Source organism: Oncorhynchus tshawytscha, linkage group LG05 (assembly GCF_018296145.1).
Source record: "Oncorhynchus tshawytscha isolate Ot180627B linkage group LG05, Otsh_v2.0, whole genome shotgun sequence".
Classification (NCBI taxonomy): domain Eukaryota; kingdom Metazoa; phylum Chordata; class Actinopteri; order Salmoniformes; family Salmonidae; genus Oncorhynchus; species Oncorhynchus tshawytscha.
In genome coordinates this window covers 70,047,175-70,063,284 of record NC_056433.1, presented here as the reverse complement: position 1 = coordinate 70,063,284, position 16,110 = coordinate 70,047,175, and the positions used below count along the sequence as shown (strand labels likewise).

The window sequence follows — 16,110 nt, the reverse complement described above, 5'->3', positions numbered from 1 at the left end:
GTTTCACGACCACTCTTACTTATTTATAAGGAATCATTCATGTTAAATATACTAAATAAAAATTCACAGCCCACTCTGTTAACCTTTGATGGCCAGTGAAGTGCTGATAACCACAGAAACAAGGCAGCGCTCGCTGGAGTATAGGATGCATCCCAAATGGCACCCTATTCCCTATATAGTGCACTACCGCTATGGGTGCCCTGGTCAAAAGTAGTGCACTATACAGGGAATAAAGTGTCGTTTGGGACACACACATAGCATCAGGTGCTGCTTCCTGCTGTGTGTAAATTAGAGTAAAAAGGAGGTTGTCTCTATAAGGGGAGACATTAAAGAGCCACTACAGCGACCCGTTCACATCTCCCAGTAAAAATGTTCCCAGAAATAGTGCAGTGCAATACACTTACTGTGTCCATTACAGTCTCCCAGCCTTCTGTGGGAGCAGTGAAAACAATGTGAGAAAAGAAAAAGCTGTTTAAAACACCACCAAAATCAAACCTGTGAATAAAAGTGATGAAATGTAACCAGTGGAGTGTTAGCCAGCTATTAGTCAGCTAGTTCTCTTAACAGACAGGTGGAGCAGAAAACTCTGAGAAAAGGGAGGGAGCGTTTGGCGAGAGGGAGAGAAAAGGATAGAGTGAGATTTGGGTGAAGGAAGCAGGAGAGAGAGAAGGATGGGGATAGATGTATAGAGAAATAGAGAAGTGACAGAGATGGAGGGGTAGAGATGGAGGGATAGAGATAGAGGGGAAGAGATGGAGGGATAGAGATGGAGGGGAAGAGATGGAGGAAAAGAGATGGAGGGGTAGAGATGGAGGGATAGAGATGGAGGGTAGAGATGGAGGGATAGAGATGGAGGGGAAGAGATGGAGGGATAGAGATGGAGGGGAAGAGATGGAGGAAAAGAGATGGAGGGGTAGAGATGGAGGGATAGAGATGGAGGGGTAGAGATGGAGGGATAGAGATGGGGGAGGTAGAGATGGAGGGATAGAGATGGAGGGGAAGAGATGGAGGAAAAGAGATGGAGGGGTAGAGATGGAGGGATAGAGATGGAGGGGTAGAGATGGAGGGATAGAGATGGGGGAGGTAGAGATGGAGGGATAGAGGTGGAGGGGTAGAGATGGAGGAAAAGAGATGGAGGGGTAGAGATGGAGGGTTAGAGATGGAGGGATAGAGATGGAGGGTAGGGATAGAGATGGAGGGTAGAGATGGAAAATAGATGGAGGGTAGAGATGGAGGGATAGAGATGGAGGAAAAGAGATGGAGGGGTAGAGATGGAAGGGATAGAGATGGAGGGATAGAGATGGAGAAAATATATGGATATAGATGGAGGGGTAGAGATGGAGGAAAAGAGATGGAGGGGTAGAGATGAAGGGATAGAGATGGAGGGGTAGAGATGGAGGGATATAGATGGAGGGGTAGAGATGGAGGGTAGAGATGGAGGAAAAGAGATGGAGGGGTAGAGATGGAAGAAAAGAGATGGAGGGGTAGAGATGAAGGGATATAGATGGAGGGGTAGAGATGGAGGGATAGAGATGGAGGAAAAGAGATGGAGGGGTAGAGATGGAGGGATAGAGATGGAGGAAAAGAGATGGAGGGGTAGAGATGGAGGAAAAGAGATGGAGGGGTAGAGATGAAGGGATAGAGATGGAGGGGTAGAGATGGAGGGATAGAGATGTAGGAAAAGAGATGGAGGGGTAGAGATGGAGGGATAGAGATGGAGGAAAAGAGATGGAGGGGTAGAGATGGAGGAAAAGAGATGGAGGGGTAGAGATGAAGGGATAGAGATGGAGGGGTAGAGATGGAGGGGTAGAGATGGAGGGATAGAGATGGGGAAAAGAGATGGAGGGGTAGAGATGGAGGGTTAGAGATGGAGGGATAGAGATGGAGGAAAAGAGATCGAGGGGTAGAGATGAAGGGATAGAGATGGAGGGGTAGAGATGGAGGGATAGAGATGGAGGGGTAGAGATGGAGGGATAGAGATGGAGGAAAAGAGATGGAGGGGTAGAGATGGAGGGATAGAGATGGAGGGATAGAGGTTGAGGGGTAGAGATGGAGGAAAAGAGATGGAGGGGTAGAGATGGAGGGTTAGAGATGGAGGGATAGAGATGGAGGGGTAGGGATAGAGATGGAGGGTAGAGATGGAGGGGTAGAGATGGAGGGGTAGAGATGGAGGGATAGAGATGGAGGGGTAGAGATGGAGGGATAGAGATGGAGGGGTAGAGATGGAGGGATAGAGATGGAGGAAAATAGATGAAGGGTAGAGATGGAGGGATAGAGATGGAGGGGTAGAGATGGAGGGGTAGAGATGGAGGAAAAGAGATGGAGGGGTAGAGATGAAGGGATAGAGATGGAGGGTAGAGATGGAGGGGTAGAGATAGAGGAAAAGAGATGGAGGGGTAGAGATGGAAGAAAAGAGATGGAGGGGTAGAGATGGAGGAAAAGAGATGGAGGGGTAGAGATGAAGGGATAGAGATGGAGGGGTAGAGATGGAGGGATAGAGATGGAGGAATAGAGATGGAGGGGTAGAGATGGAGGGATAGAGATGGAGGAAAAGAGATGGAGGGGTAGAGATGGAGGAAAAGAGATGAAGGGGTAGAGATGGAGGGATAGAGATGGAGGAAAAGAGATGGAGGGAGATGGAGGGGTATAGATGGAGGGATAGAGATGGAGGAAAAGAGATGGAGGGGTAGAGATGGAGGAAAAGAGATGGAGGGGTAGAGATGAAGGGATAGAGATGGAGGGGTAGAGATGGAGGGATAGAGATGGAGGAAAAGAGATGGAGGGGTAGAGATGGAGGGATAGAGATGGAAAAGAGAAGGGGTAGAGATGAAGGGATAGAGATGGAGGGGTAGAGATGGAGGGATAGAGATGGAGGGGTAGAGATGGAGGAAAAGAGATGGAGGGGTAGAGATGGAGGGATAGAGATGGCGGGGTAGAGATGAGCGATAGAGATGGATGGATGGAGGGATAGAGATGGAGGAAAAGAGATGGAGGGGTAGAGATGAAGGGATAGAGATGGAGGGATAGAGATTGGAGGAAAAGAGATGATAGAGATGGAGGAAAAGAGATGGAGGAAAAGAGATGAAGGGATAGAGATGGAGGGATAGAGATGGAGGAAAAGAGATGGAGGGGTAGAGATGGAGGGATAGGATGGAGGAAAAGAGATGGATGGGTAGAGATGGAGGAAAAGAGATGGAGGGGTAGAGATGAAGGGATAGAGATGGAGGGGTATAGATGGAGGGATAGAGATGGAGGAAAAGAGCTGGAGGGATAGAGATGGAGGGGTAGAGATGAAGGGATAGAGATGGAGGGATAGAGATGGAGGAAAAGAGATGGAGGGGTAGAGATGAAGGGGTAGAGATGGAGGGGTAGAGATGAAGGGATAGAGATGGAGGGGTAGAGATGAAGGGATAGAGATGGAGGGGTAGAGATGGAGGAAAAGAGATGGAGGGGTAGAGATGGAGGGGTAGAGATGAAGGGATAGAGATGGAGGAAAAGAGATGGAGGGGTAGAGATGGAGGGGTAGAGATGAAGGGGTAGAGATAGAGGGGTAGAGATGGAGGGACCTCTGGGACATAAACAGAGTGTGTGTGTGTGTGTGAGAGATTTTGTTTTTGTGTGTTTCTTTTCTTCCCGGTGTTTCTCTGGAATAACTTCTTGATGTGGGTGGGTTTGTCTGAGAAATCTATCTGTTTGTCTACATTTTTGTCTGTGTCTGTATATTGGTGTGTAACATGTTTTTCTCTGCAGGTGAACTCCAGTGATGCAGCTGTGATCATGTTTCCATGGCGTAGCGTGGTCGTCAGGGGTGATGGATCTCTGAGGCGGGTGAAGAGGGACTGGGTCATCCCCCCCATCAACGTCCCTGAGAACTCACGAGGACAGTTCCCAGAGGAACTAGTCAGGGTACGACACACACACGGTTCAGAGGACACATTTCACACACATTTCCCAGGGGGGCTAATCAAGAGAAGACAAACACACTGTCATGCAAAGTCTGTCATTTGGTCACTAGCTCAGAGGGTTTTATTGTGTGTGTGCGTGTGCGTGTGCGCGCGTGTGTAAATGTTTTGTGTATATGTACGGTATGTACAGTGTATGTGTGTAGTGCTCACTATTTCGACCTAACACAATCTTCTGGTATGATATTTATATTAGAATCCGTGGAGAGACAGTATACATGCTTTCTGTCTGTACTGTATAGCCTGTGTATGGTGTTGAGTGGAGCTAAATATGTTTCAAATAAAAGTGTTGTTGTGTAACTGTATCTAAAGTGGGAATATCCCTCCCTCTCTCTCTCTTTCCCTCTGTGGTCTAGATCCGGTCGGACCGTGATAAGAACCGTCTCCTCCGGTACAGTGTGACTGGACCCGGTGCTGATCAGCCTCCAACCGGGATCTTCATCATCAACCCCATCTCTGGTCAGCTCTCTGTGACCAAACCCCTCGACCGCGAACACATCTCCAACTTCCATGTAAGTGTGTAGTAGGGGGTTTCAAGATTCTGCTAACTTTCCCAGGTTTTCCAGAAATCCTGGTTGGAACATTCACTGAGTCAGGAGGGAATCCTACATAGAGGATCCCTCTGACCACATTCTTTGCTGGTGTATGTAAAACATTTGTGAAACGTCACCCTGAGGTAGTTGGATAGGAAACATCAGTCTGAGAATGTTACCTTTGATCTGCAGTACACAAATAGGCTCTCTCACACACACACACACACACACACACACACACACACACACACACACACACACACACACACACACACACACAGAGACACTCTTAAGCAACTCTGGCTATATCTGCAGGCAGGACATTTGCATGAAGGGTGGGGCTCCCTCATGAATATTCATACAGTGTGATGTAGTTGTCAGAGTCACTGAAGCTCTGTGATGAATATATTCATGAGCTGTTGCCGTGGCATTACTGAAGACTGGGTATAGGGAGCAGCACACACAGTATAGCAGCTATGAGACAGAGTACAGGGTGAGGGTACTGTAACAGCAGTATGTTATGGCAGCTACTTCTCCCTGCCTAGCGGTAGGCTTCTCTAACATGGCTGTTTGGAGACAGGTACTGGGGGAGGGTACTCTGCTTTTTCCCTGTAGTGCTCTCTAGTTAGAGAGCAGTAGTTGAAAGGCCCTAGGAGAGAAACACTTAAGGGTCTTTAGATCCACCCTTGAGAGGCCAAGTGTACACTAACCTCAGTAAATGGCCCCATTCCAATCTCAATACCTCGCACCCTTCCCCTCTCTCTGCCCTCAAAATGTTGCCCTCTGAAGTGTAAGCAATATGTAGGGCGTTCACGCACTGCTCTAGAATGTAGCGAAATACAGGGTGCTGCTGAATGTATGTCTCAACCTAGTTTTCTTTAGCCTATGTCATTATGAATCACATACAATGAATTATTAGATTGTTCTCTACAATATTACAACCTTAATATTCTTGTACATAACAGTGTTAATTAAATAGGAATGTTAGTTTGTGACCATTGCTAGTTTAGACAACGCAGCTCTTGGTTGAATCTCTTCCATATTTTGGGAGGTGGTAACATTAGGGGGCGTTTCTGTGCTTCAGAATCAAAATCAACTTGATACCTCGTCATTTTCAGCTCCAGATCCATGGCTTTCTATTCCTCTAACCCCGAACAATCAATCTTGAGAGGGGTCATTTCTATGGTAATTTAAAGGGGAAAGACTCAGAAATTCTCATTTCTGGGGGAGTAGATATTGAAATTTAGTCTTTGTTAATTCATATACACTACCGTTCAAAAGTTTGGGGTCACTTAGAAATGTCCTTGTTTTTGAAAGAAAAGCACATTTTTTGTCCATTCAAATGAAATACAATTCATCAGAAATACAGTGTAGACATTGTTAATGTTGTAAATGACTATTGTACCTGGAAACGGCTGATTTTCTATGGAACATCTACATAGGCGTAGAGGCCCAATATCAGCAACCATCACTCCTGTGTTCCAATGGCACGTTGTGTTAGCTAATCCAAGTGTATCATTTTAAAAGGCCAATTGATCATTAGAAAACCCTTTTGCAATTATGTTAGCACAGCTGAAAACAGTTGTGCTGTTTAAAGAAGCAATAAAACTGGCCTTCTTTAGACTAGTTAAGTATCTGGAGCATCAGCATTTGTGAGTTCGATTACAGGCTCAAAATGGCCAGAAACAAAGTTCTTTCTTCTGAAACTCGTCAGTCTATTCTTGTTCTGAGAAATGAAGGCTATTCCATACAATATTTTGCCAGGAAACTGAAGATCTCGTACAATGCTGTGTACTACCCCCTTCGCAGAACAGCGCAAACTGGCTCCAACCATTCCCTAACTGTGTCCTAACCCTGATCCTGTATCTGACCATCTACTGTAGCTGTGAGTCCATTCCATGTCATTCCCTAACTGTGTCCTAACCCTGATCCTATATCTGACCATGTAGCTGTGAGCCCATGCCATGTCATTCTCTGTGTCCTAACCCTGATCCTGTATCTGACCATGTAGCTGTGAGTCCATTCCATGTCATTCTCTGTGTCCTAACCCTGATCCTGTATCTGACCATGTAGCTGTGAGTCCATTCCATGTCATTCCCTCTGTGTCCTAACCCTGATCCTGTATCTGACCATGTAGCTGTGAGTCCATTCCATGTCATTCCCTAACTGTGTCCTAACCCTGATCCTGTATCTGACCATGTAGCTGTGAGCCCATGCCATGTCATTCTCTGTGTCCTAACCCTGATCCTGTATCTGACCATGTAGCTGTGAGTCCATTCCATGTCATTCTCTAACTGTGTCCTAACCCTGATCCTGTATCTGACCATGTAGCTGTGAGCCCATTCCATGTCATTCCCTAACTGTGTCCTAACCCTGATCCTGTATCTGACCATGTAGCTGTGAGCCCATTCCATGTCATTCCCTAACTGTGTCCTAACCCTGATCCTGTATCTGACCATGTAGCTGTGAGTCCATTCCATGTCATTCCCTGTGACCTAACCCTGAATCTGACCATGTAGCTGCGAGCCCATTCCATGTCATTCTCTAACTGTGTCCTAACCCTGATCCTCTATCTGACAATTTAGCTGCGAGCCCATGCTGTGGACCTGAATGGGAACCAGATAGAGAACCCCATAGACATTGTCATCAATGTCATAGACATGAACGACAACAGACCAGAGTTCACACACACCATCTACAATGGATCAGTACCAGAGGGCTCCAAACCAGGTAACAACACACACTCACACACATACACATGCACACACTCACACACACATGCACACATGCACGCACACAAACACACAGTACATTTTTTATTGACTGCTTGGTTTGCATTCCCAGGGTCCTTTGTGATGACAGTGACATCAGTGGACAAGGACGACCCTAAGACAGCCAATGGGATGCTCCGATACAAGATTATATCTCAGAACCCTGAGAGTCCTTCTTCCAACATGTTCACCATCAACAACAAGACAGGAGGCATCATCACTGTAGCAGCAGGCCTCGACAGAGAGGTGGGTGGCTGTGTGTGCGCGTGTGTGTGCGTGTGTGATGTGTATCAATGTGTACACTGTAAAATAAAATATCCAGTTGTTTCTACCATAACTTACTGGCACCCTCCTGTAAGTTTATTTGGAATTAACGGTAACATACTGCAACTAATTTTACAGTAATGTACAGGCTGCCAGTAAATTACTGTAAAAACAGCAGGACTTTAAAAAAAGAAGTTTTTTTTACAGTGTATGAGTTTGCGTTTACATACTTACTGTCTTATGTTATTCTCTGTAATCTGAACCTGTCCCCTCTTGTCTTCCTCGTTCCAGAAAGTTCCTCAGTACACACTGATAATCCAGGCTACTGACATGGAGGGCAACCCCACCTACGGTCTGTCTAACACAGCCACAGCTATCATCAGGATCACTGACGTCAATGATAACCCCCCAGAGTTCACCGCTGACACAGTAAGTCACAGACAGACAGACAGACAGACAGACAGACAGACAGACAGACAGACAGACAGACAGACAGACAGACAGACAGACAGACAGACAGACAGACAGACAGACAGACAGACAGACAGACAGACACACAGACAGACAGACAGACACACACAGACAGACACACACACAGACACACACACAGTAGAATACACACTCACACAATTCTTTCTTTCTCACACAAAGAACACCACAGAAACAATCTTTCAACAAAAACAAATATATATATATATATATATATATGTGTGTGTTTTTTATTTTTTTATTACAAAAACACAAGGAAGGGGTAACATTAAAGTATTAGAACATAAAGGACAAACACTACAGCATCAAGACACTATCAAACATGTATCAGTCTTTCCACAACAGAGCCATCCTTATGTGTGAGGGTGCGTGTGCACGATAGTGATATAAAATATATGTCATAGTTTCCTTTTTCATGATCACAATCTTGTGAAACCCGAACCCTCCAAGATCCCCCCCCCACGGTTCCCCAATAGCTGTCCCTTAACCATTCAAGACCAAATAGAGAACAAATAAAAAATACAATTAATTCCATTCCCCACCCCCAAGAACCCCCCAATGCACCAACAACCAAGAGAATAAACTAAAGAGAAAAAAGGAAAAGACAGAAGAAAACAGCAAACAATGCAAAAAAATAAAAAATAAAATAATATATTTAAAACAAAGGACATCAAGGAAAACTGAAATCATAACAGCAATGCCTACTGTATATGTTTGTGTGCATGTCTGGCACTATTACATGTATCTGTGTGTTCTTGTATGTGTTTATTTGAATGAGAGTGTGTGTATATGCATGTGTGCAAACACCTGCACGGCATCAGCCTCAGGCAAACCGGCATCAGTTGTAAAAACACGGCCCCTTAGTGTCATTCAAATGTACTATGATTAGGATTTATTTTGACTTTTTTTCCTCCTTTATCTTTTGACCATCATTCTTTCTCTCACACAGCAACACCACTCCCACTTGTCTCCAATTCCACATACCAACCCTCAGCTTCCCTCAGCCCCTCCCATCTATCTCTGCTGGACACCCACTTCGTGTTTCTACGCAACACATATCTTTCAACTATGCTATGATGTTTAATGTACAATTTCAATCTATCTAATCGAATAGAATCTACAGATTGCGTGTTGAAGATAAATACTTTTACTAAGAGTGTTAGTATATTAGTAATTGACTGACCCGGTCTCTCCAGATTTCCTAACAGTACTGGGGTCAATTTTAGATCAATGCTATGCATTTTCAGCCATTCCTGAACCTGAGACCAGAAACAGGCTACCTGAGGGCAATACCAAAATAAATGGTCTGTTGATTCTGTAACCTCACAACAAAATCTGCAGAGCTTCGATGATTTTATGCCCCAAATATTCAACATTTTGTTGGAGGCAAGATTTTTATGTAATAATTTTAGCTGAAAAGCACAGAGTCTTGAATCTTGCATTGTTTTATACTGTATATCAACTCATACACCCTGTACCATGGAATCGGTACATCAAAATCTCTTCCCAACTATTTTGCAACCTGTATGGCACAGTTGTCAACATCCTGGTCCTCAAATGAAACTGGTATACTTTCCTATTTATGCTATTTTTATTCCTCCGACAGATTTGATCCTTTATATTGGGCAGACAGAGCAGTTCCCTACCACCTCCCACTGCCACCCGCCTCCTCCATTTTGGGGGCAATGCTGTAATCATTTGATTGTACTCTTGGATTGAGCAGACCTTCCCGTACTATTCTGATAACTCCATGAAGGACATAACTCTACCATTACAATTTACACAAAGACAGATACTTTGAAACAATGGATGAGCTTTTCTTATTAATCTACTTGAGAACCATTTAGGGTTCAAATAAAACTTTTGAAGGAGTGAAGCTTTTAGAGAGAGCTTTAGTGCTTTTATATTTAATAATCTCAACCCACCCAATTCATATTCATTATATAGATAGGCTCATTTTATCTTGTCTGGTTTAGCGTCCCAGATGAAGCAAAATATATTTTGCTAATATGAAAAACGAATCATCAGGAGTAGGCAGCGCCATAAGTAAGTGAGTAAACTGAGATATGACTAAGGAGTTAATCAGGGCAATTTTTCCATAAATAGACAGATATTTACCACTCCATGGTTGCAGGATCTTGTCTATTTTTTACAAGTTTTCTATTGAAATTCATTGTGGAGAGCTTATTTATATCTTTTGTGATATGAATACCGAGTATATCTACTTCACCATCAGCCCATTTTATAGGTAAGCTGCAGGGTAATGTAAAAGTTGTATTTTTAAGGATCCAATATGTAATATTGTACAAATCATAATTAGGTTCTAGTCCAGAGAGTAAATAAAAGTTATCTAGATCTTTAATGAGACATTGCAGGGATCTAGCTTGCGGACTTAACATAAAAAATGAGTCATCAGCATACATGGACACCTTTGTTTTTAAGCCTTGGATTTCTAATCCTCTAATGTTGTCATTGGATCTGATTTTAATAGCTAGCATTTCGATGGCCATAACGAATAGATATGGTGACAGCGGACACCCTTGTTTAACTCCTCTTGACAATTCAAAACTCTCTGAGAAGTAGCCGTTATTTACTATTTTACACCTGGTGTTGCTATACATTATTTTGACCCATTTTATAAGAGAATTACCGAAATTGAAAAAATCCAGGCATTTATAAATAAAATCCAGTCTTACTTTATCAAATTCCTTCTCAAAATCTGCTATAAATACCATTCCTGGCTTCTTATATGTTTCATGATGTTCTATTATTTCTAGTTGTTGTCATATATTATCTCCAATGTATCATCCATGTAAAAAACCTGTCTGATCAGGATGAACAATACCTGGTAAAACCCCTTTTATTTCTGAGTGCTATGCATTTTGCTAGTATTTTTGCACCACAACATTGAAGTGTAAGGGGCCTCCAGTTTTTTAGATAGACTGGGTCTTTATATTTTAGTATTGTTTTTATTGCTATCTACCTGTACTATTTAGTTCATGGATTTCCCTTGTTAGTTTTGTTTCTTTAGCCAGAAACCGCTTTTTTATTATTGATGAATATTGAATTGAATGACCCCTGAAGGTACATTTAAAGGTATACCAAACAATAAGGGGATTTGCTGAACCCATATTATATTATCAATTGTTTTGTCTTAAAAATAAGTTGTCCTCCAGTAAACTTTGATTACATTTCCAATATTCCTGTCCACGTGGAAAATCTATATGAGTTATGTGAATGCCAATTAGATGATGATCCGATCACATTCTGTCTCCTATAAAACTTTTTGAACCTTTGATGCAAGAGAGAAAGAGACAAGAAAGTAGTCAAGACGACTAGCTTGATTAAGTCTAATTCCTCCATGTATATCTCACTAGGTTGGGGTTTTTTACTCTCCAAATATCCACTATTTCTAATGTGTCCATAATATTTTTAATTTCCTTAAGGGCACGGTGATGATAGTTTGTAGAGTGATTACCTTTATGGTCCATTGAGGTACTTAACATTGTGTTATAGGCTCCTACCATAATGATTAGATCATTTGTTGCCTGTAAGTTCAATAAATTGGTATAAATGTTTTCGAAGAAGTGTGGATCATCCTGATTTGGACCATATAGATTAATGAGCCAAATCTCTTTTTCATCCACTTTCATATTTAAAAGGATCCACCTTCCTTGCGAATCATTCCTGATTATTTGCACATTCATATCGAAATATTTGTTAATTAATATCATCACACCCTTTGAGTTCCTTTGTCCATGACAGAAAATGATTTCACCACCCCATTCCTTTTTCCACGCAACTTCATCTAAGGATGTAGAGTGAGTTTCCTGTACACGTACTGTATATGTTATATTCCTTGTCTTTTCGCCATGTCAAGACTGATACATTTTTCATCTCTCACTCCCTCATCACTCTCTCCCTGCCCCTCCCTCTGTAGTTTTATGGAGATGTGCATGAGAACCGTGTGAATGTGATCGTAGCTAACCTGACAGTGACAGACAAGGACCAGCCCCATACTGCAGCCTGGAGGACTGTGTACAGGATCACCGCTGGAGACCCCACTGGACGCTTCTCCATCCCCACTGACCCCACCACCAACGAGGGACTGGTCACTGTGGTCAAGGTAGGACACAGCACACATACATACAGTACAGGCTGTACATACAGCACACAGATACACACATCACATATATTGTGCATGGGCTATGCACACAACATGTACCTCTCTGTATATTTATGTACACACAGACACAGATGCTGCACATGCAAACAACACGCACATTATAACGGCTAATCACAGGAGCTTGATTGGGGAGGAAGGGCTCGTGGTAATGGCTGGAGTGGAATGAGTGGAATGGTATCAAATACATCAAACACATGGTTTCAATGTTAAATAAAGGTTCATTATTTATATATTTAATATTACAAAAAATGTGTTTGATGCCATTTATTTTGCTCCGTTCCAGCCATTATTATGAGCTGTCCTCCCATCAGCAGCCTCCACTGCGGCTAACGTATGTCTATCTGGCCAACAAACTGTATGTCTGTATATATGAGCGTGGCAAACTGGTGAGTATTTGCGTGTTTACGTGTCTCTCCATCTCCAGCCCATAGACTATGAAGTCAGTCGTTCCTTTGTGTTGACGGTGCTGGCTGAGAATGAGGTTGCCCTGGCCCGTGGTATCCACCTGCCCCGTCAGTCCACCGCTACCGTGTCTGTACGCATTGCAGATGTCAACGAGAGCCCAGAGTTCTCCCCCAACCCTAAAGCCATCAAACTGGAGGAGGGGCTGCCAGCCGGCTCGCTACTCACCACCTTCACAGCACAGGACCCTGACAGATACATGCTTCAGAACATACGGTACGGAGAGGAGAGAGAGGGGGTGGGAGTCTATGTTTTATATGTGTTGAATGTGTACGTTTCAAAGGCATTAGAGTGTCATGTTACTTCCTATTGTAATTGTGTTCTCTCGTCCTTTTGGTTGATTTCCAGGTATTCAAAGCTGTTTGACCCTGCTAATTGGTTGGAGATAGACCCTGTAAATGGGCGGATCTCCACCATCGCTGTGCTGGACAGAGAGTCTCCCTATGTGAAGAATAACCTCTACAACATCACCTTCATGGCCTCTGACAATGGTGAGTTGTGTGTGTGTTTGCGTGTGCGTGCTTGTGTGTGTACGCCTATACTGTTTTTAGAGCTTCCTGTGTTTATAGTTGTGTTTAATCTGGGAGGATGGGGGATGGGACTCAATCTTACTATTCACATTCATTAAATTCAATTACAATCCATTCAGTCTGAATCACTTTCTTGGCACAATAATAAAAATATGTTGTTGCCAAAATCCCCCCAAACTTCTAAGACAATCTCATATGAAAATGGCAGGACTACCTCTGAAAATGATATGTATACGGATGAGCATACAAACTAGTGCTCTAATACACATTCTCCAAAAACACTCTCTCCCAGTCACACACACACACATACACACACCACAGAGCCCTTGCTGTGTTTTAGCTTTATTCTGACTGAGCTCTTCATTGTGCTTTTGCCAAATACACACGCACACCCTCCTGCTCACACACATGTACGCACGCGCGCACACACACACACACACACACACACACACACACACACACAGATGTGTGCTTCAGACAGCCTCCCTAACATACTGATCTCTCTCTTCCTCATTCCCTTACTCACTCTCCTAGTGTGTTGAATCACATGTTTCTCTCATTGCATCTCTTATTTAGAAGAGTTCAGATGTAGCTGTTGATGGGGTGTTGTTTTGAGAAGTTTGGTTGTTGAACAATGGTTTTGGGTGTGGCGTAATATTATGTATGACAGCATGATTCCTGTTTGTTTTGAATGCTGTAATGTGCCTTTGAGATTCTTATTACGCAGTGTTTCTGGCAGTGGTTGAAACCAAAATTTTACAATCGTTTCGTTCTGAACAGACCCACTATTTTTGTTTGTTTTTCGTTCCACTGTTCAGACCAGCAAAATAAAGTTCTGAACCGGTTCGAACCAAAAAAACATACTGTTTATATTGTTCCTTTCTTTTCCTTTTTTAACCTGTGAAACCAAATGTTTTTACATTTAGCTAATTAAATGACTTCACCAATCAGTGCGGTTAGAGCAGACAAGCTAGTTGTTTACATGTGTGATGGACAGACAAGTGTAGCCCATGGCGCAAGATACGACTGAAAATGTGCAGGTGGAGAAAGAGCTAGAGAGGGTTGAGGAGGAGACTTGAAACGCTGGACATCTTGTTATGACATTATATGAATTAGGTCTACAGAATTATACCGAGAAGGAGTGGCTTCTATGGAGGAACTTTGAATGTCCTTTGACATAGCTTGAGATAGCTAACAAGTTTGAGTGTGCAGAGTGGTATCAGAATTAAAAACACATCTTACCTTTTTGTAGTTAATAAATCCAATGTGAAACATGATAACTAGGCCTGTTGTATCCTTAACTAGCATTGAAAAAGTGAATCCATTATTCTATAGCTAATAAAAAATCGGCCTCACTATCTCCTGGATCAAGCATTAATGTAACGTTAGTACAGTCAGTAGGCTATGCTTCAGAGGGGGAGGGGAAGGTAGCCTAAACATGCACAGGCAAAGATTTTTTGCTTGCAGGCAGACACTGGAATACATTTTTGAGTGAGGGTTTTGCCTAGGCGCTTTGTTGGTTTAGATAAGATGGCTGGAACGTAAAATAACATCATTAGCCAGTTCCCATGCATTTAAAATAACAGTTCTGTTCCGGAACAGTATGGATCACTTTCGTTCCGGGGTCGGTTTCCATTCCTTGAAAAATTACGTTTTTTTCCGGTATTCAGTTCTGTTCTCTGAACCGGTTCCAACCCCTGGTATCTCCTCTCAACATATAAATAGTTCAGTACAGTATCTATGTTGCACCAAACAGGTTGCCTTTTTGTCATTTTTTGTAATATTCCTTCCTATCTAAGGGGCCTTTTTCTCCTCTTTGCTTATCTCACTGGTCTCTCCTTCTCTCTCTCCTCCATCCCTCCATCCTCTCTCTCAGGCATCCCCCCTGCCAGTGGTACGGGTACGTTACAGATGTACCTTTTAGACATAAACGACAATGCTCCTCATGTCTTCCCTCCGGAAGTGGAGATGTGTGAGAAGCCTGAGCCCAACGCCATCAACATCACCGCCAGCGACCCAGATCTGACCCCTAATGCCGGCCCCTTTGCCTTCGAACTGGCCAACCGGCCGGCAGACGCACGACGAAACTGGACCCTCACACGCCTCAATGGTTAGTGTGTGTCTGTGTTTTATCTTTCCTGTCTTTCTTCCACTCCCTGTCACTACATTTCTCTATTGCCCTCAATGAAATTAAAAAATGCTTTATTGCCATGACAAAATAACTTGTTCAAAATTGTTCCCCGTCTCGCTCTGTCTCTTTCTTTCTCTCACCTTCCCTATATTACTCTCTCTCAATTCAATTCAATATACTGACATGTAAAGTCTTAATTGACATGGAAAGTAAAACACTTACATTGCCAAAGTAAACACTTAAGCTGACTGTACAAAACATTAGGAACACCTGCTCTTTCCATGACAAAGACTGACCAGGTGAATCCAGTTGAAAGCTATGATCCCTTATTGATGTCACTTCTTAAATCCACTTCAGTCAATGTAGATGAAGGGGATAAGACAGGTTAAAGAAGTATTTCTAAGCCTTGAGACAATTGAGACATGGCTTGTGAATGTATGCCATTCAGAGGGTGAATGGGCAAGACAAAAGATTGAATGCCTTTGAACAGGGTATGGTAGTTGCGCCAGGCGCACCGGTTTGAGCGTGTCAAGAACTGGAACGATGCTGGATTTTTCACGCTCAACAGTTTCCCATGTGTATCAAGAATGGTCCACCACCCAAAGGACATCCAGCCAACCTGACTTCTAGTGGTAACCTGACTTCTAGTGGTAACCTGACTTCTAGACTTCTAGTGGTAACCTGACTTCTAGACTTCTAGAGGTAACCTGACTTCTAGTGGTAACCTGACTTCTAAAGGTAACCTGACTTCTAGTGGTAACCTGACTTCTAGAGGTAACCTG

General features: G+C 43.2%; 1 protein-coding gene across 1 annotated transcript in view; it reads left to right on the top strand.

The window, feature by feature from the left end:
- The window catches only part of cdh2 (cadherin 2, type 1, N-cadherin (neuronal)), a 63,827-nt gene that overhangs the window by 35,912 nt on the left and 11,805 nt on the right, over positions 1 to 16,110 (top strand). Inside the window, exons 4-12 of the mRNA XM_042322308.1 lie at positions 3,751 to 3,906; positions 4,319 to 4,474; positions 7,081 to 7,225; positions 7,340 to 7,512; positions 7,822 to 7,959; positions 11,960 to 12,145; positions 12,630 to 12,883; positions 13,016 to 13,158; positions 15,074 to 15,307. Of these exons, the coding sequence (XP_042178242.1) occupies positions 3,751 to 3,906; positions 4,319 to 4,474; positions 7,081 to 7,225; positions 7,340 to 7,512; positions 7,822 to 7,959; positions 11,960 to 12,145; positions 12,630 to 12,883; positions 13,016 to 13,158; positions 15,074 to 15,307 (1,585 nt within the window). The remainder of the gene's footprint in view (positions 1 to 3,750; positions 3,907 to 4,318; positions 4,475 to 7,080; positions 7,226 to 7,339; positions 7,513 to 7,821; positions 7,960 to 11,959; positions 12,146 to 12,629; positions 12,884 to 13,015; positions 13,159 to 15,073; positions 15,308 to 16,110) is intronic.